We start from the raw sequence: 20181 nt of genomic DNA, 5'->3' as shown, positions 1-20181 counted from the left end.
AAATACAGGGTTTTTTTTAAAGTGATTGTGAAACCACCAATGTGTGCAGTGTTGTACAGGACACAAAGGAAGTCAGCCCTTTGCCCCATCGGGCTTAAAATATGAGGGCCCAATCCTGTAAACCTCCGTAGGTGTAATAGTTATTACCATGACCTGTCCTGTTGCTCACCAATCTTACAGAAGGGTCCTTGGCGCCTTTGGGATTTTGCTGTCTTCCAAGTCTTCCTTCCTGGTGGTTACCTTTGCTGCCAGGAGGATCTCAAAGACACAGACACTGATGCACTGTCGTCCATGATAAAAGTGTCTGCCCGTTCTCCTCCCTAGATTACAGAGACATTTGGGGAAGAGGAGGCTACCCATGTTGAACTGGAGAGCTGCTAGTTGTTGTTTAGACAGGACCAATTTCTTAGGAAATCTTCTGGTGGTGAACTTTGGGCAAAAAGTCCAAAGCCCTGACATCCTGTCTCAAAGGCATTTCGAATGAATTCGACTGTGCATCCAAACCTGATTTCACCTACAGTACCTTATAGCCCTGCTCCAGAACCTCTTAGAGCTCATTCCCTATAGGGGGATGGCAACAGCCATGGTGTCTGTCTGTAACATGGCCTCAAGGGAACGCTGTGGTGCTGCTATCCTGAGCTCAGCCCGCACCTTCAGATGCTGGGTTCAGGAGGGTGGCGTTTCAGCCTTGAACTAGCAGGGTTCCTTAGCTGACCCCTACAGCAAGGCCACTGCCAGCTATTCTCCTACAGTGGGCTCTGTGGAGGCAGATTCATGAAGGAAGACCTGGGGGGGTTACTATCGTAACTCCAGTTCTTGTTATGTTGCTTCCACAGAACCACCCTGCCCCATTTGCTCCCTTCTGCTTCCGAGCCGAGCTCCTTTTCACATTTACTGTGGTAGAGAGGAGACGGTTAGAGGGTCCAAGGGTGGTTATGTCCTCAGCCCAAAGGTGGAAGTCTGTTCAAGGGACATGCGCAGGCCCCCAACTGACACCAATCTAAACAGTTCTATGACCACTGCCTCAGGTATGCAACTCCTACCATGTGAGTGCGTCTTCGTAGCACAGTTAACTTGAATTATAACTTGAGCATTACTGCAACTAGAGTTCCCTCCATGACCACAAATATTTAGCTTCGGTTAAATGGTGCTTTAAATTCAAGCTAACTGGGGTGGACGGGCTGTTTGAAGGACAGGGATGCTGATGCTCGAGCTCATAATGCTGTGGGATTGCAACAGCACAAGGTACCCCCTACTCAACAGCAGCTAATCCATTCATTCTGTGCTGCAAATCAAATAACTGTGTAACTCTAGTGTTGTTTTGAAGTGTGGTTGCTCTCACTTGAGCTGGGCTAACTCCGGTGTGCTAACTCGAGCTAACTGGTGCTGTGAGGATAAGCCCAGTGCCTCTATAGAGGCAATGAGTGCATTTAGAGAGCACAAGTTACGGAAGGCAAGCAACAACTGGATAATGAACTTTCAAAAAAGCTCATAACTCTAGAATACAATTTAGTAAGCACAGTGCATGAATTTTGCTAAGCAAGACAGTGAAAGTTTTCAAAATATCTGTCTCTGGACAGAATAGAATGATTTAAATTGTGCTTTAAATAGGTAGTAGTAAAGACTTGACTTCAATTAATTATTTTCATCTTTCTTTTCCTGAAAAGAAAGCACATTCTTTCTGGTAGTAATGTCAGACTGCTTTTGTAATCTAGTTGATGTATTTGATTTATCAACCCACCAGGATGTGTCCATTGTCAGACAACATGCACATGCTTTGTTGAAATGGCAGCTTAGTTTGACAAATTACATTTCTTCACAGGCTTTATTTTTGTTTTAGTAAACAAGTGAAAGTTATTTCTGATTTTTCTATTTATAAAACCTCAGTCTGTGTGAGCTGTTTTGTTTAAATACGATCACTGCCCAGTTTAGAATGTTGGATTTAAATCTAGGGATTGCAAACTTGAGCATTGTGGCTGAACTCAGGGTACACTACAGCTGCAACAGCGGCCCAGCTATGGCACTGCAATTATGTTGCTAGAGCACCATATTCTAGATGCTTCCTACAGCAATGGAAGGGCTTTTTCCATCAGTGTAGTTAAAGCACCTCTCGCGGTGGATGAATTCTTCCATTGATCTAGCTGCGTCTCTTCAGGGATTAGGTCAATCTAACTACGTCGCACAGGGTGTGAAATTTTTCACAGTCCTATGCAACATAGCTAAATCAATCTAATTTTTAAGCCATCCATTCCATTATAAAAACCACTTATTTTCAATTTACTTAAATGTCAATAATTAGTGATTTGAGACAAATTGGGAATTAAATTTATATTGTAAGCAAGGTCTGTCTATAAAAATATAAAAAAATCTTATTTAAATGAAGAAAAACTATTTTTATTCATCATTGTCTGTATTAACCCAGCTTTTGCTTTTCCAGGGGCTTCATTAGGGGTATTAGTGGTGATCATCAGATTGTGTATACCCAGGGTCTTTCTCCACAGCTAATCGAACCTCAGAAAACTGTTTTCATTTTAGGGGAAGGGTATTAGGACACAAGAGCATAAACCAGCATAAGTGACTGGAGTGACCTGGTCCCATTCTATAATTTAATTAGACATGGTGATTTATTACTCTTGGTTTTTCTTTGTTCTCTGATCTGGTGCCTTTCTCTCCTCCAGGCATTAGCTGGTTTCTCAGATTACCAGATTTTTCAAGAGTTGATCAAAGGAAGAGAAAACAACTCCTTCTATAAGAACTGCATCTCTCAGATGCTGAGAATGGTAATGGAGGAGGGCTGTGCCACGCAGAAGCAGGTCCTTAACTACATTGGGAAATGCTTCCGAGTGAAACTCAACCTTCCTGAGTGGTACCCAAATGAGCAAGCTGCAGAATTCCTTTTGGAGTACGTATTCCTATAGCAATATATAAGTAAATGATTGAACTACAGAGGTTGTCACATTTCACTGCCTGACCTTACTGTATCATGACCAGCCTTTCAGTAAACTCAGGGACAAAAATTTAGAGAGACATCCACCCCCGAATAACATTATGGGGACAGTTTTCAGCTAGTTTCTGGAAACTTTGCATTTACCTTAATCTGTCTGCAAATACATATCCACCAAATATGTGAGCATGATTTCGGAGGATAGCTGCAGACTTGGTCCTTCGTGCATTTTGCCATATGGCTTTGTAGTGGGTTTTATAAAAGATCTAAATATCCTCAACACTGAGAGATAGATGTTAGGAAATTGAACAGTGAGCACTGCCTTAACTCTGAATCTACTGTACCACAGCCTGCTTGGCATTTAACCCATTGTTTGAAGTCCTTTGCACTTGAGCATAACAGGGTGAGTGAAGTTTACCTTAAAAGGTTTTTGGGCAGTATATCTTTAGGTAGAGGAGAGAAAATAAATGCTTCCTCCGTGGAATAACATAGGACACCGCATTCCATTCCAGTTTTTACTTTGAATATTTTTAAGGGGTGGGGGGGAAGGAGGAAGTGGTATTAGGGAATCCCTGGTTCATGATACAGGTGTTTTGAGTTGAGGAGCTCTTGCTGCTAGCCCTTGAAAGGAACTGATTAGAAGGCTCCAGAGTCCTTGAGATACCTGTAGTTAGAGCATGGTCAGTGCGGTAGAGACCTCAAGCCAGCCTACTGGTGACTCAAAGGGTTAAAAATGTTAAGAGTCAGAGTCATCTGGAAGGACAAGAGTCAGGAGTAAGAATCCTTCATGATGATCTTCAAAGAATCGGAATTTCAAGGTTAAACTATCTATTTTTTTCCTTTCAAAATATCCTGGGGCTCTTCGTCCATATGGACTAAACTGAACATTTTGTTCATCAGAAAGAGTTTTCAGTTGAAGTGGGAGTTGAGACAGGAGGAAGCTGAAGGCACTAGATACGGTGTGCACGTCGTTCAATTGGGCTTTGGTAATTATAACTTGCATATTTTGAAAAAGAATTTTCCTGCCAAGTTTTGGCCCAGAGTGGACCTTTATAGTTGAGTCATAAACACTTGAATACAAGGGAGGACAGAATGGAAACAATCATGGCAATGCTAAGATAAGCAAGGGCGATAGGTGCTACCTAATCATGGCACTTGCCTCTGGGAAAGTAAGCTTGTAGCTGATCTGCTTTGACAGGAATTTAGGAAGTCTGTACTTCGTCTTGCCCATGTTAAGCTGTATTCAGACCAAAATTTTATAACCGAGTGCTCTGCTGGGACATGATAGGAGGTTTGATTGTGATGTTGCATGGCAGTAACAGAGTGTTAGTGAGTACATTTTCTATTTACCATTTATTTAGAGGGAGACAAAGTAGGTGAGGTAATACCTTTTATTGAACCAGCTTCTGTTGCTGGAAGGGACAAGTTCGAAAGCTGTGTCCCTTCACCAACAGAAGCTGATCAAGTAAAAGATATAACCTTTCCTACCGTGTCTCTCTCCTATCCTGGGACCAGCATGGGTACGGTAGCACTGAAAACATTTATTTTGAGTGCATTTTGTGTTTACTATTTCTCTGTGGAACAGAGTTAGTGATGCACATATATGATTGCATCACATTTTATCTGAAATCCGTGTACGAAATTTAGCCTTCATGTGGATCTGTCTCAAAATAATTTTGTGCTTTTAAGTCAATTTGGTGCTTAAAAAGGTGTAGAATTAACATTCCAGGAGTCTCTCTTCATCCAAATAACAGGCACAGTACTGGGAGCAGCAGTGCGGGCTCATCTGCTTATGTGCCTCAGTCATGTTCTGGAAGATTTGCATCTCTAAGGATGATGAGAGGGATGTCTCTCAACCCTTTCAGGCCGTGGTCTGCGTTGAAATTTTTGAAAAACCCCCAGACGTGTGTGGGGGAAACTGTTATGCAGCTTAACTTTTGAGTTAGTGAATAAGAGTTTGGTCAAGGGCTGTTCAGGCGGGAGCTTGGACCATAAATTCTGTTAGAGATGGAGTTAATTGGCCCTTTTTCTTCCTATTCCTACAGTCAGTGCATCTGTATACACTTGAAAACCAAAACTGAGAAGTTCTACTTGCTTTGTCTGATGACCCGGAAGCTGTTTGCTTTTGCCAAAGAAGAGTGCATGGAGGAGAATCCAGATAGCCTTATGAATCAGGAGGTGCTTACCCCAGGGCAGCTTTACCTCATGTTCTTAAAGGTAATGCCTTAAAGTGTTTAAAGCTGTGAGTGGCAGGAGAACCTCTAGATATTCAGAAAAGAGAGCAAATCTGAATCCAGCATGTGGCGTATTTGAATGGCTCGTATAAGAGGAGTTTGTGAGGAGGCAGCTGGGCTCTGGTGGATCATGCTGAGGATTGAGATTCAAAAGATCTAGATGGTGTTTCTGACTCTGCCCCTGGTTTGCTGTGTGACCTTGGATATGTCACTTAACCTTTCTGTGCCTGCTAGCCTGTCTGTGGAATAGGGATGGTGCTTTTTGCTCATCCTCGTTTGTTAGAGCACTATAACATCTACAGCGAGAGCGAAGTATTATCCACTAAGCACTCCACACACAGGATTCTCACTCCTGAATTAGCATCTCAGCTTCTCAGTATAAAGCTGGCATCACTCCCTCAGTCAACACTGTGCCGAATGCTGTCGACAGACCCCTGTGCGGAATGCTGTTGGCAGACCCCCAGCTCAGGCCTGCACTCTGAGGATTTCACTTTTGAGTCACTCCAGGCCAACCTTGTGTCAGCTGTAGGACAGCAGGTATGTTCTTCATTTCCCAAGTGTTCAGGGAGACATCTGTAGGCAGGTTTCACACCCATGTACATCACATGAGACACTCAAGCAGCACTGACCTTGGCTATGACCATTTGTACAGGACATCTTTCTACCACAAGCCTGCTTCATCCTTCTTCAAAACCATCTCTAGAAAGGAAAGGTCAGAAACCCCTAAGTATGCTAAGATGCATGGAGGCACCAGGCATCATAGGACACTGAGTAGGATGTGCTGAGATAAGTCCTCTGAGGTGGAGCAGCTAAGAGTGTATTTGGCTGCGTTGATACAGTGCAGCTGATCTAATGCACCAAAGATAACAAGGAAGAGTTTGCGTCAGGGTTGCAGTAAAGTGCACCGAATGATTGGAGAGCAAATGACTGCACCAGGGGCCCGAACTGCTGCCAGTTCTGGGAAGCAAGCGCCAAAGGGTGCCGTGATGTCTGAACATGTTGGGAGAGTGCTTTGAGATACTGTTTGAATCAAGTGACCAAAGCACCAATGGATGGCGTTTTGGGACAAGAGTATTAAGACACCAGGTCCAAGACAGACAAATTTTTATTTGTTTTTTTTTTAAGTTTGATTGGCAAGGAAGGGTTAGAAATATCAGAAAGGATATACTTTGGGTAGATCTGTAGGGAACACCTTCCCCGAACTAGATAAAGAAGGAATTGGCTTGGAATGCATGGGCAGCAATACAAGAGTGAGTGTCTTGGCATAGGACACCCACTGGGGGTTGTGATAGAGGGAGTTCTGCGGGCTTCATGCTCAGGGACACTGACCCAGGAGTGAGAACCCTCTGTGGGGAAGTCTTTAGAGAAGCAGGATAACTTTGTTCCTACTGAGGAAACGGTCTCAATACAGTTGTAGTGAAGCATCAGGAAGACCTTTTTGTTCAACTGCCCCGTGTTAGTTCTTTTTTTCCATTATAGAGGGAGCTGGTCACAACCCCTCTATTTAGATTGGCTAACACTTTGCTTTATGAAAGATCCTTATAACCTTTTCGGAGAAACTGATACCTTCATTGTTTGTAGCGTCTAGGTATAAAGTTGAAAGAACAAGGAGTACTTGTGCTACCATAGAGACTAACAAATTTATTTGAGCATAAGCTTTCGTGGGCTAAAGCCCACTTCATCAGATGCATACAGGGAAAATTCAGTAGGAAGATATAGATAGATATAGATATATGCACAGAGAACATGAAAAAATGGGGGTTGCCATACCAACTCTTAACAGACCAATCGATTAAGGTGGGCTATTATCAGCAAGAGGAAAAAAAAACTTTTGTGATGATAATCAGGATGGCCCATTTCAAACAATTGACAAGAAGGTGTGAGTAACAGTAGGGGGAAAATTAGAATGGGGAAATAGTTTTGTTAGTGTAATGACTCATCCACTCCCAGTCTTTATTCAAGCCTAATTTAATAGTGTCCAGTTTGCAGATTAATTCCAGTTCTGTTGTTTCTCATTGGAGTCTGTTTTTGAAGTTTTTTTGTTGAATAATTGCGACTTTTAGGTCTGTAATTGAGTGTCCAGGGAGGTTGAAGTGTTTCTCTGGCTGGTTTTTGAATGTTACAATTCTTAAACATCTGATTTGTGTCCATTTATTCTTTTGCATAGAGTCTATCCGGTTTAGCCAATGTACATGGCAGAGGGGCATTGTTAATTGATCAGTTTAGTCCCTTAAATCTCCATGATGCTCTGGTTTGCTGCCTGTCACATGGTGCATTGCCTGGCTTATGAATCTTGAATGCAAAAGAGGGAGGAAAGCTGTTGTGGCTCATATATACTAACCTGAACTTGGCCCCAGTCTTATTTGGACAGCATGTAACTTTGTGCTGCTGTCCTCATCCTGTCCCTTAGCTAGCCATGGGCCTTTGTGCTGAGAATGCACAGTCAGGGGGCACAACAAAGCTCATTCCTTGCTTGTGCTAGGAAAGCCATTCTTTTCAGGTCTGCCCATTGGTGCCTGAGCTGAAGTGCTTTCAGTAACCACAACTGTAGGAGTTGCAGATGGCAGAAGCTATGCGTGCATTTGCTCAACACTAATAATCACTGGGGATTGCAAATTAGAATAACTGTAGCTGCAAATACTCATTTTGTGCCTTTCTCTTGTATAGGATGTGGTTCTCAACCAGGGGTCCGAGCCCCCTGGGGGCCCGCAAGCAAGTTTCAGGGGGTCGGCCAAGCAGGGCCAGCATTAGATTTGCTGGGGCCCAAGGCAGAAAGCCGAAGCCCCACTACCTGAGGCTGAAGCCAAAGCCTGAGCAACTTAGCCTCACGGGGCCCTCTGTGGAGTGGGGCCTGCTTGCTACCACCTAACACTGGCCCTGGCTTTTATATGCAGAAAAACAGTTTTTGTGGCACAGACGGGCCATGGAATTTTTATAGCATGTTGGGGGGGTGGGGGGAGGGTCTCAGAAAGAGAAAGGTTGAGAGCCCCTAGTATAGGAGATCTTTGTGCTATGTCTGTTCAGAGCCCTGTACTCCAAAAGACTAAGCTAGAACTGAGGCATTTGTAATACTGGTCTGCGTTCTGAAACAAAGACTATCAGTTTAAATGTTAATGAGCTAGTTCAGAAAGGAGTAGCAACACAGTGCATCACGACAAGGAGTAAAATTTTCACAAATTGTGATCGTTGGTCTCTTTTAAAAGACAAGGAAGGGAAGGGCTTGTGGTTAAGGCATTGTGCTGGGACTTGGGAGATCTGGGCTCAATTTCTGGTTTTGCCACTGATTTCCTATGTGACCTTGATTTGTCATTTAATATCTCTGCACCTTGATTTTCCAATCAGTAAAATACACCTCACATCGTGTGGCTCTAATGTCAGGTTTAGTGCCCCACTCTATCTACCAGCACAACTGATACCAATAATTCATAAAATTGGTTAAACTGAAGATTCAAATTAGTCTAGCTTTGTATTTTATTTCTGTAGTGCTTTTTATGTGATCTCAGAGCATTTTAGGGAACAATTAAGTATGTGAAGAAGCAACAGCATTCTGGCAAATTTAGTCGTAATTTTAGAATCTTCACGTGTGCTGTTGAATAACAGATGTAAATTAACAGAGATGGAATTGGATATATGTCACCAGGCTGGTGTCATCTGGGAGCAAGATTTGCCTAAAACAGCAGTTGGTTCACTTACTCTTTTTTCATATTTTTTATGCCCTTCTTGCAATGATGATTCAGAAATAAAAAACGAATCTTGACTATCTGCATAGGAGTAAAATATCAACAGTAATTAAGGAAATCAAGTCAAAATAAAATGCATTAATTTTTGGAGCCGTTTACAGACTTAATAGGAGTAAATCAGTTCAGGGTGGGGAAAAATCCTCCATTACTATAAATCATTTAGTTATCAAGGGCAGCAATGAAGTCAGGTAAGAGCCTTTTCAGACTCTTTAGGTTAGGCAAGGAGTTCTCTTGTGCTGCTGAGTTCACCTGGAGACAATCCAACGAGCATACTGACATCCTTCACTTCAAGCTCAGTCTCTGGCTTCTTAGATATACCATCTTCCTTTCCAAAAAGCGTTATTTCTCAGTAATCAGTTACAGTGTACCATCAAACCCTGCAGACTTTTGTACCTTCAATTCTCTCCTGAAACCCTGCTTCACCACACTTATTTGTGCACGAGATCTGACTAACAGCTTCATCAACAAAACTAATGGAGGATTTGTGGCACCTTAGAGACTAACACATTTATTTGAGCATAAGCTTTTGTGAGCTACAGCTCACTTCATCGGATGCATTCAGTGAAAAATACAGTGGGGAGATTTATATACACAGAGAACATGAAACAATGGGTATTACCATACACACTGTAACGAGAGTGGTCAGGTAAGGTGAGCTATTACCAGCAGGAGAGTGGGCGGGGGGGGGGGGGGCCTTTTGTAGTGATAATCAAGGAGGGCGGGCGGGGGGGATAAACATGGGGAAATACATTTACTTTGTGTAATGACCCATCCACTCCCAGTCTTTATTCAAGCCTAAATTAATTGTATCCAGTTTGCAAATTAATTCCGATTCAGCAGTCTCTCGTTGGAGTCTGTTTTTGAATTTTTTTTGTTGAATTGCCACTTTTAGGTCTGTAATCAAGTGACCAAAGAGATTGAACTGGGGTTCCAGGAGTGTGTCTGTGTGGATTTGTTCTCGTGCTTTTTCAGGGAGTTTCTTGAGCAAATGCTGTAGTTTCTTTTGGTAGCCCTCAGTGGGATCAGAGGGTAATGGCTTGTAGAAAGTGGTGTTGGAGAGCTGCCTAGCAGGATTGTCTGGCTATGTAGACTCCCTCCTCAGGCCTAATCACATCAGCCACACTATCAGAGCCTCATTCACCTGCGCATCTACCAATGTGACATATGCCAGCAGTGCCCCTCTGCCATGTACATTGGCCAAACTGGACAGTCTCTATGTAAAAGAATAAATGGACACAAATCAGATGTCAAGAATTATAACATTCAATAACCAGTTGGAGAACACTTTAATCTCTTTGGTCACTCAATTACAGACATAAAAGTGGCAATTCTTCAACAAAAAAAATTCAGAAACAGACTCCAACGAGAGACTGCTGAATCGGAATTAATTTGCAAACTGGATACAATTAATTTAGGCTTGAATAAAGACTGGGAGTGGATGGGTCATTACACAAAGTAAATGTATTTCCCCATGTTTATCCCCCCCGCCCGCCCTCCTTGATTATCACTACAAAAGGCCCCCCCCCCCCCCCGCCCACTCTCCTGCTGGTAATAGCTCACCTTACCTGACCACTCTCTTTACAGTGTGTATGGTAACACCCATTGTTTCATGTTCTTTCTGTATATAAATCTCCCCACTGTATTTTCCACTGAATGCATCCGATGAAGTGAGCTGTAGCTCACGAAAGCTTATGCTCAAATAAATTTGTTAGTCTCTAAGGTGCCACAAGTCCTCCTGTTCTTTTTGCGGTTACAGACTAACATGGCTGCTACTCTGAAACCTATCAACAAAACTGACATTCTCCAGCAATACATGTCCTCAGTTTTAACATGTCTCGTTTTTAAATCTTAGGAGAGGATGGAAGCTTGGTTGCTTTCTGTTAAAGTAGCCTTGGACAAAAGATCTCAAAAGACCAATATAACCATAAATTCAGAAAATATGATGAAGCTATTCAGCATGGGAATTGATGTTACAAGGCCATTTGAATATCTCCTTGCTACTGGTAACCTGCGCTCTAAAACAGGTAAATTTTATCTTGCACCTCATTCCATTCCTGCGATACAATTTTAGCCCTCCACAGAGAGGTGCTGATGGATATAAATTTTTAAACCTCTTCTCTTAAAGTATCATTTTGTCTACTGAATATTTGCTCAAGTTGAATTCATGAAGCTCCATATGAACAAGAAGCTTTTTCACAAAAGGATTAGATTTTTCCTCAGACTTTGGATCATATGTATATTAAAATATATACATTATTTATATTCAGATACAGGATTATATATCTTTACATTTAGCATTGCTAAAAGAAGCCGCATTGATTGCTTTGAAAATAATGTCCGTTCTGGAAAAGGCATAGCATGGTGTATGGAAGTGCTGGCTACTTCTCTGTACTCCCTCCCCTCTGAGTTAAACTATCCAAGTGCAGTAGTTTCTATCATCAGAGCCCATTCAATCTTTGGCCTGTGCACTGAGGCTACAAACATCATGTCTAATATGATACTGTTTTATGTCCACTGGAGACTGGGCTGAGCCTACAATAGACGACTGGAAATTTTCTGAAGTGAAACTTCAATGAAAAATAGGGAAACAAATTGATAAAATTTTCATGGAACAAACTTAGTTTTGCAGTCAGCTTTGAGACTGTTAACTCATTTCACATAGAGCGCCGAACAGATGTGAGTAACTTTTGGTTGCTACCAATTTGAGCTGGATTTGATCCAGTGACCTTGAGTGTAAAGGCTGTATAGCCCATTACCAGTCCACTGAACCCCTCAAATGTAGAGATAGCTTAATAAGCTGAGAATCTCTCCTTTGATGTCAGTCTTTTAGAATTCTATGCATGAGTCTAATGAAGATGATTTATAGAATTGTATTTTGCAAATGTCCTTCATTAATATCAGCTCACACATTAAATCTGGCTTTTGTTTTTTAAAGGTCTGGGTATGCTACAAGATTCTGGTCTGTGTGTGGTGGCAGACAAGCTGAATTTTATTCGTTACCTGTCCCATTTTCGCTGCGTACACAGAGGTGCTGCATTTGCCAAGATGAGAACCACCACAGTGCGCAAACTGCTGCCAGAATCCTGGGGCTTCCTGTGCCCTGTGCACACCCCCGACGGAGAGCCCTGTGGGCTGATGAACCATATTACGACTGTCTGCGAAATAGTGACGAAGTCAGCCTACACCTTGTCCCTGCCACCTTTGCTCTGCTCCTTAGGTAGGTTCCGTTGAGTTAATAACTTAAGAAAAACTTACAGAGAAAACAGCTGATGATGTTCTCGGCAGGACCCCGCAGACCCGTGTCTTCACTGGATATCATTAAAACAAAAACACTTCAATGTGGCTAAACCTGCATTTTGGTTAATGACCAAAAATACTGTATCGCGTACACAGCACTGATGTTTTTAAAATGTTGATTGAGTATCAATACAATTAATTGGGGGTACTGATCTAATAAAAGCTGCATACTGTAGAATGAGCAGGTTCATGTGTACAGAGAGATAAATGCATAGAAATGTCTCCAAAAAGCATCATTATTTGTGCCTTTATAAGGTCACCAATGACTATTTAGTAAAAGAACTCAGCTAAGAGTTTTATTTTCTTGTGGTCATCAGACCACTTTTTATTGTTTTAAATCTGGATATAATTCAGGCAGCATATGGAAAAATAGTGTATACTTGATATTTAGATTCTTAATATATGTAGTGGGCAAAGCAAATATAAAGCATTTCCTATATGCTGCTCTAGAATGTTTCTAAGATCCTGAAGAATGATTGGTGTGGATCACTACTTTTGGCATTAATGACTTCCTTGGTTCTTTCCCAGGTGTCACTCCAGTTGATGGGACTCCAAGCCAACCCTATGCAGAGTGTTACCCAGTTACACTGGATGGCTCGTTAGTGGGCTGGGTAGAAAAAGATATGGCTCCTAGGATTGCAGATACTCTCCGGCACTTTAAGGTTGCCTTGTTTGATGTGATGTGACTTAAAAGAAGCAGTCTGAATCTACTGTGCTAGACAATATGCAATGTGGTGCACCTTGAGGCTTGCCTCAGATTCTGAAATAATTTTTAACACTTCCCAAACGTTTCCTCCCTTCATTTTTGTGTCTGACCATTCATTTGGTTTTATTTGAATTTTATCATGTTTTTATTTAATTTTATGCCTATTTATCAGGCATTGCCACCAAAGCATTGCAGCATCAAGGTGTGTGTTGGTCGTAGCAATTTAAAATGCAATTGTTTTTCTCCAGTTCTGTAGAGATTTTGATGCAAATATTTTTTTTTTTAAATATATGAAACAGTGAATTTGTGTAGCTACTTATGTGACTAAGATTTTCATTTGCAGGGGAAAATAGGCTATTGGATGCAAAAAAATCTTCATTTATTACAAGTTTTCTAACTGACTTTTTTTCTGTATATGTGAGAACAGGTAATGCAAGAAAAGAAAATTCCAGCCTGGACTGAGGTAGTCCTTATTCCAATGACAGGAAAACCCAGTCTGTATCCAGGATTATTCATTTTTACTACCCCTTGCAGGATGGTTCGGCCTGTGAGAAATTTGGCCTTGGGAAAGGAAGAATTGATCGGTACTCTGGAACAGGTACTGTGCATGGGTCTGTCTAACGTGTTTGTTTATTACAAAGCAGTGGCCATTAGAGAAAAGTCTTTGATCCAAAAATAACACACACCTTACAAAAATATCTATGAAAGGAACAATGAAGGGGAGTGGGAAGCTGATGTTGTCAACGGGGCAATTAAGTTTGCTTGGGTGACCTTAGAGTTTTCTAGCTTTTTACTGGTGTGTACTTTGATAACCACTTTGTGCTTCTAAGGGTTTTTACCCTTCAATTACTGATATGTGCTCTCAATATTAACTGTGCCTGAATGAAGGCTTTTGTGTGGATTACTTCCTTGTGTTCACCTACCCTGTCTTCTGGCATGACACTTAGCTTTCAGAAAGAATGCTTACGTAGTGACTTAAAACCATGGAAAGGCTGGAGTGACGTTCCCCTTCCCAGTTTTACTTCCCCTCCTCAGGGCTGGGAATGTGGTGTATGAGAAGGGTCGTTTACATCTACACTGGGGGTGGGGGTGACGGGTGACGACTCCCAGCTCACACTACAACAGTGGGGTCGCTCTGGTGGCAATGACGGCACCATGCTAGCCGTCCCAAATACAATGAACCTGAACCCTGTGGGCACGTCCTTGGGGCTGCTAGCACATGCTGCCGCTGCTTGTGGTACTGCAACCACGTTACTGTGTGTAGTACGCTAGCGCAGATGAGAACTAGCGTGAATATGTCTACGCAAGCTGAGAATCACATCCCTAGCTCAGGGTAGAAGTAGCCATAGTTGTGTTTGGTTTTTGCATAGTCCTCTTTACACACTAATACACTAAGTTACCAAATAGAGCAGCTGGAGCTATGTAAGAGAATGAAAGTGATTGGAGACAGCTTTATTTACCCTTAAAAAGATCAGTTTGGTAATTAAATTGGACTTTGCTTATCTCAGGTGTTCATGAACATTGCTGTCCTTGAGGATGAAATTGTGCCTGGCGTGACCACTCACCAGGAGCTCTTTCCTCATAGCATGCTGAGTGTGGTGGCCAACTTCATTCCGTTCTCTGATCACAACCAGAGTCCCAGAAACATGTACCAATGCCAGATGGGTAAGTACTGTGCTAAATATTGCCATCAAACAATGCCCCAAGTTTCCACATGCAAGAGGAAGGAAAAAAATCAGATCCAAGACTCCTTCATTCCCCTTTCCTTTGTATCCTCATGTGCTTTGCAGGAGGGGAGAACCTCCAACAAACCTTAGAGGGAACTGTTGGTTCCCCTCACAACCCCATGGGACTTGGGAGGCTCATCAGTATCCCTTGCAAGCCTTTCAAAGGAAAAGTTGTCCGCCCCCCCTCCCTCCCCCATGACAAACTTCCCCAGCAGTCAGGCTCAGTTACTGCTCAAGAGAAAGGGCTTAAGAGTCCTCGTTTCTCATGTGCAGTGCTGAGCTCTCTGGAGCAGTCGTTCTCTAACATGAATTTTTGGTAGAGGAAGTTACTGTTTCAAAGTATGGTCAAAGGCACAGGACCTCAGCAGAATTCAAGGAAATTGGGTTTATTTCTTTTTTTGCCAATAAGTGGCAAATAAGTTGAGTGTTGAGAGTGTGTGGGTCTGCCTGCCTGCTGTATTTTCAGGGATCCTAATTCAAGAACCCATCCTCCACTTCACTTCAAATTTTGAAGAAAATGTCTACAAAGAAATGTCTTAACCCCATCAGATAGAAGCGACTCATGCCTGAAAGCATGAGAATTTATATCCTTTCTAAACATTGGGGGTTTATTACTGTCTGATGAAATTGTGTATGTTCTCATTAAACTATGCAAATTCCTAACCCTTTTCTAATCCTACTAAGTTCTTGGTCTCTGTGATATCTATTGGCAATGAGTTCTAAAGCTGAGTGATGCTTGATATGTCTATGCGCACCTCCAAGGCTAAGTGGCTAAGCTCCAGGGATGGCACATGAATGGCCATACTGGACTTGTGCCCCCCAGCTGTCCTCAAGGGACGGTTCTCGCAGTATCTAGTGACCTTAGAGTGGTATCCTTGCTGATGGTATTAGCTCTATTAACCACCTTTGATACCATTGACCATGAGGTGTGTGGACTTGTTTCTGATCCATGGCAAGGATGGGTGGGATGCTCTGAATGGTCCTGGTCTTGCCTTGCTGACTGCTCTCAAAGCATGGTGTGGGGTAACTACTCCTCCCTGAGGCGCTCTTTTGTTAAACAAGCAGGGTGATATGTATGTGAGGCCATTGGGAGGCTTAGTGATGAGGCATGGGTTCCAGTATGCGGCTAACAGACAGCTCTACATCTCCATATCCATTGACCTGGCCAGAGCTGTCCATTGTGGTGCTCCGTGTCTGGGGGAGACTGGCACAGCTATGAGGGCGAACTGGCTGAGACTCCATCCCAGACAAGATGGAGGTGGTGCAGATTGGTTGGGGGAAGCAATCGGAAGATATAACAGGAATAATATTGGCCATCTTGAGGTGTGTCGGCGCCATCTGTGGATCAGGTTTTCAGTCTGGGCTCCGGTAACACTCAAATGCTATTAGAAGAGCAGGTAGCTGCCACAGCAAGATCACCTCTTTCCCCCTCCCCAAAGCTTCACATGGCTAAGAGATTTGAATCCATTTCCTTTGGATGCAGACCATGCAACTGTCATCCATACCTTTGTCACTTTGCAGGGTGCTCACTGGGAGGCTATATCTTAAATCTATCTGGAAACCGCATCTGGTACAGAACTTAGCCACCTCTGTGTTAAGCAGTATGTATTTCATGGTCATATTAAACTGGATCTCCATGATCTGCAAGGTTGGCCTGTTGGTTTCTGGGTTGACTTTGTGTTGATTTAGACCTATCAAGCCCTAAAATGGCCTGGCTTTTCTTCAAGGCCCCTTCTCTCCCCGTGACATACTACCACAGTTGTGGTTAGTGAAGACACTTGAGCTGAAGTGTCAATGGTATAAAAGAGAGAGTGCAGCTGGCAGATGTTGAGCGAAGAGTGAGGCTGGGGACTCTAGGGTGGCTTTTGTTGGTGGAGTTTATTAAATGTTTGTTAAATCCCTGTTGCTGCTGGCACAGTGCTATTGATGGGTGATTGCCAGAGTCCGTACGGTGTGTATTTTAAGAGTTTACCAAGGGCACTTACTCCTTGGAATGGGTGCTCTTTTCCATACAACCCTAAGTGAAACCCTAATACACCCTAAGTGAAAAAGTGCTTCAAGAGCTCAGAATTCCACCTTACTCCTGCTAGGAAGCAAAGACCAAGGAGTAGAGAATCCTATTGGAAAGGTTTTGAAGGAGCAGATTTGTAGTTCAGTCATTTTCCCATGGTTGTCTGAAAATAGTAAACTGAATAAAATAGCAACCCATTGTTCAGAAGTTGTATCGCTTATCAATATTCAGACCAGGAGTTAAAAAATATTTTATAGTATGAAAATGTAAGACAGAAGAGACATAAGTGAAATATCACATACAGAAAACCTTGATTTTAATTTTTTATGGTAAGTATGAAAGTGACATTCCATCTGTATATTTTAGAATTACTGTAAGAGGGAGAATATTAAAAATAAACCTTATTAAATGATAGGAATGAATTACTACAGGAGTTTAAGTAGTAGTTTGCAATTTGTGATTGAGGAGCAGGAAGGGAAGTTCTTATCTGCATCAGTGCTGTCTTAAAGTGAAAGCTTAGGAGAACTTTTTGGATTTGGGGAAAACATCAACTTTTTCTCTATACACAAGAAGAGACTCTGCAGGCTGGATCAGTTTTATCCCTATCAAAGCTATGACAGAACATTGTGATTTTTTTGCCACTGGTTTTAATCCATCTCTACTTTGTTCTAGGCAAGCAAACTATGGGCTTTCCACTTCTGACTTATAAGGAACGCTCAGATAATAAACTGTACCGACTTCAGACCCCGCAAAGCCCCTTGGTGCGGCCATCCATGTATGATTACTATGACATGGACAACTATCCAATTGGCACCAATGCAATCGTTGCTGTCATCTCCTACACTGGCTATGACATGGAAGATGCAATGGTAAGTTATTGAAAAGGAAATGGAATATACTGCCTTGACTGTGTCACATGAGGAACTGGCTATGTTGATTCCCAGTTAAGTCATGAATTAAACATGTTTGAGTAATTGGCAAAAAAAACCCAAACAATCTTAGTTTGCCACACAGCGGGTGTGCGCACAAAAGCAAGGAAATGAAAAGCCACCTAACAGTATGTGCCCTCTACTTTTCCACCTGTTTACAGGCTGCACCCCACAGCTTAGACTCTGCTGTGGAGTGTCTGGGGAGCAGATCTCCCCCATGATGTGCTCTCCTCTGCCATTCCCTCCCTGGCTCTGCTGTCCAGTCTGCCTTCCTACTTGTCTGGGGAATGCTGAGAGAGAGGCTGTGCAGCGGGGCCAGAGGGCAACATCAAAGGATGGAAGTAGCAGTTGGTAAGAGTTTACTTGCCTGCTTTTGCTGGCGCACAAATTTCCCCGTCTGATAAAGAAGGGGGAAATAAATCACTTCTCACATTTCTGATCTGTATTGCTGTAGCACACTGGGACCTGCGACTGGCAATCGGCCCCATTGTGCTGGGTGCTGGACTTGCAACATTTGAGAAGTGGGTCATGTCAGTGGGAAGTGTGGTGTTTATGGGATTGTGATTATTTTGGCAGGGGTGTGATTATTTAGCTAGAGGGATGTTTTTTAAAAAAAAAAAAGTGAGTCACAGTAATATGTACATTTTTTTCTCTGCCGAGGTTCAGAAAGCATTTGTGGGCAGAGGAAGGGGAATATAGAAGCCTAGGGAGAGTGAATGTGTAAAATGGAGAGACTGAAATCAGACAAGAAGTGATTTCATCTTGTTTAAAAACTATTGTTTTGGGTAAATCAGCTTTGAAGAAGCCTTGCTGAAGGGACTCTTCTAAGATTCTGGTTTATTGGGTTTTTTTGTTCAGATTGTAAGTAAGGCTTCGTGGGAGAGAGGATTTGCACATGGCAGCGTTTACAAGACGGAGAGCATAGATCTTGCTGAAAAAATCAAACAAGGAGATGACAGTCTGGTGTTTGGAGTCAAGCCTGGTGATCCAAGGGTTATACAGAATCTAGACGCTGACGGACTGCCGCACATTGGATCCATACTGCAGTATGGGGATCCTTACTACAGCTACCTGAACCTCAGTACCGGGGAGAGTTTCATAACCTATTACAAGTGAGTTCAGAGCTCAGCTGTTCTAGTTACTGTCTCAAATGCAGAGTTCTGAAAAATCCTCTGATGTGCAGACAGCCCTGTAGGGTTTAGGAGTCCTTTATTCATTCCCTGATGATTCCAGAGAATGAAAGCATCTGTGTATCTTTTTATAAAGCATCTCTCACTGGATGCATGCACTCTAGGGAAGAGTAATTAATATTGCAGATGGATTTCACACCTGTATGTTGGCTTTCCTCTGAGCCCTGCAAGTGTTGAAAAGCTGCAGATGCTTCTTCACAAAGCCAGGGAAAGACACACACAAAAGGTGGGCTTATCACAAAGTAAAACTGGAGACAGTTCTGGTGAGAAGAGCTTGTGCATATGAGATTCCTCCCCTCCCATTCTCCACTACTCCTGAACTTCAGCTCATCTTTGTTCCGCTCCCCTTCCCCTGCAGCCATTCCGTGTGGTGTACCACACTGCTTTCGTACTCTATAGCTTCTTTCACAAGGATTTCTTAAGGCACTCTGGGTAAAATTTTTACAGGTGCTTAAGCAACTGAGGAGCCTAAGTTCTGGTGACTTCCAGTGAGAGGTGTGTAGGACCTAAGTCACTTTGGAAAATGGGAGCTAGGCTTCTACATCGCTCAGGCAGTTTGAAAATTGTACCCATTATGAACAAACGTTACCCCGTTGCTGGGAGGTAGGCGGTATCCCTGTCTTACTCGCGGAGAAACCAAGGCACAGGGTCTGCGGCGGAACGAGGAATAGAACCCACTTGTCAGGATACCTTGTCAGTGCACTAGCTAGACAAGCACACCCCTCTCCATGTCGGATCAGTGACCTTCCTCTGGGTGGGTGGGGGGTGGCCGCCTCCATCTGCTGATCTTCAGGCCCAGAATGTTAAAGATGACACGAAAAGGATATTTTAAAAATTGGGCTTATAAAGAAAGGCCTAATGGTTGGTGGTTTTGGGGGGACTGGGCTGGTTCTGCTGTTTTTATTATACATTAGAACGGGGTGGCCAACTTGAGCCTGAGAAGGAGCCAGAACTTAGCAATGTACATTGCCAAAGAGCCACAGTAATACATCAGCAGCCCCCCATCAGCTCCCCAACCCTGTTTCCAGAGCCTCCCATCCACCAGCAGCCCTGCCGATCAGCGCCTCCCGCTCCCTCCCAATCAGCTGTGGCGTGCAGGAAGCTCTGGGGGGGAGAGGGAGGAGCGAGGGCACTGCAGGTTCAGGGGGTGGGAAGGGGTGGAGTGGGGGCAGGGCCTGTGGCAGAGCCGGGGGGGAGCAGTGAGCACCCCCTAGCACATTGGAAAGTTGGCGCCTGTCGCTCCAGCCCCGGAGTTGGGGCCTAGACAAGGAGCCGCATATTAACTCCTGAAGGGCCGCATGTGGCTCCGGAGCCACAGGCTGGCCACCACGCCTGCCTTAGAAATATCAGGAATCTCAAGGTTTGTCTTTCTTTTTTTCCCCCTGGAGGATCCCAGAGATATC

General features: G+C 43.2%; 1 protein-coding gene across 2 annotated transcripts in view; it reads left to right on the top strand.

Annotated features, from left to right (window-relative positions):
• The window catches only part of POLR1B (RNA polymerase I subunit B), a 37920-nt gene that overhangs the window by 13718 nt on the left and 4021 nt on the right, over window positions 1-20181 (top strand). For both annotated transcript variants that reach the window (XM_073339883.2, XM_073339884.2), the window contains 9 exons: window positions 2679-2902; window positions 4990-5161; window positions 10771-10942; window positions 11854-12135; window positions 12744-12877; window positions 13349-13519; window positions 14430-14586; window positions 17332-17528; window positions 18447-18700. In XM_073339883.2, coding sequence (XP_073195984.2) covers window positions 2679-2902; window positions 4990-5161; window positions 10771-10942; window positions 11854-12135; window positions 12744-12877; window positions 13349-13519; window positions 14430-14586; window positions 17332-17528; window positions 18447-18700 — 1763 coding nt within the window. The remainder of the gene's footprint in view (window positions 1-2678; window positions 2903-4989; window positions 5162-10770; window positions 10943-11853; window positions 12136-12743; window positions 12878-13348; window positions 13520-14429; window positions 14587-17331; window positions 17529-18446; window positions 18701-20181) is intronic.

This window comes from Lepidochelys kempii, chromosome 3 (assembly GCF_965140285.1).
Source record: "Lepidochelys kempii isolate rLepKem1 chromosome 3, rLepKem1.hap1, whole genome shotgun sequence".
Classification (NCBI taxonomy): domain Eukaryota; kingdom Metazoa; phylum Chordata; order Testudines; family Cheloniidae; genus Lepidochelys; species Lepidochelys kempii.
Note: the sequence above shows the minus strand (reverse complement) of the source record. Positions and strands in the feature narration are given on the sequence as shown.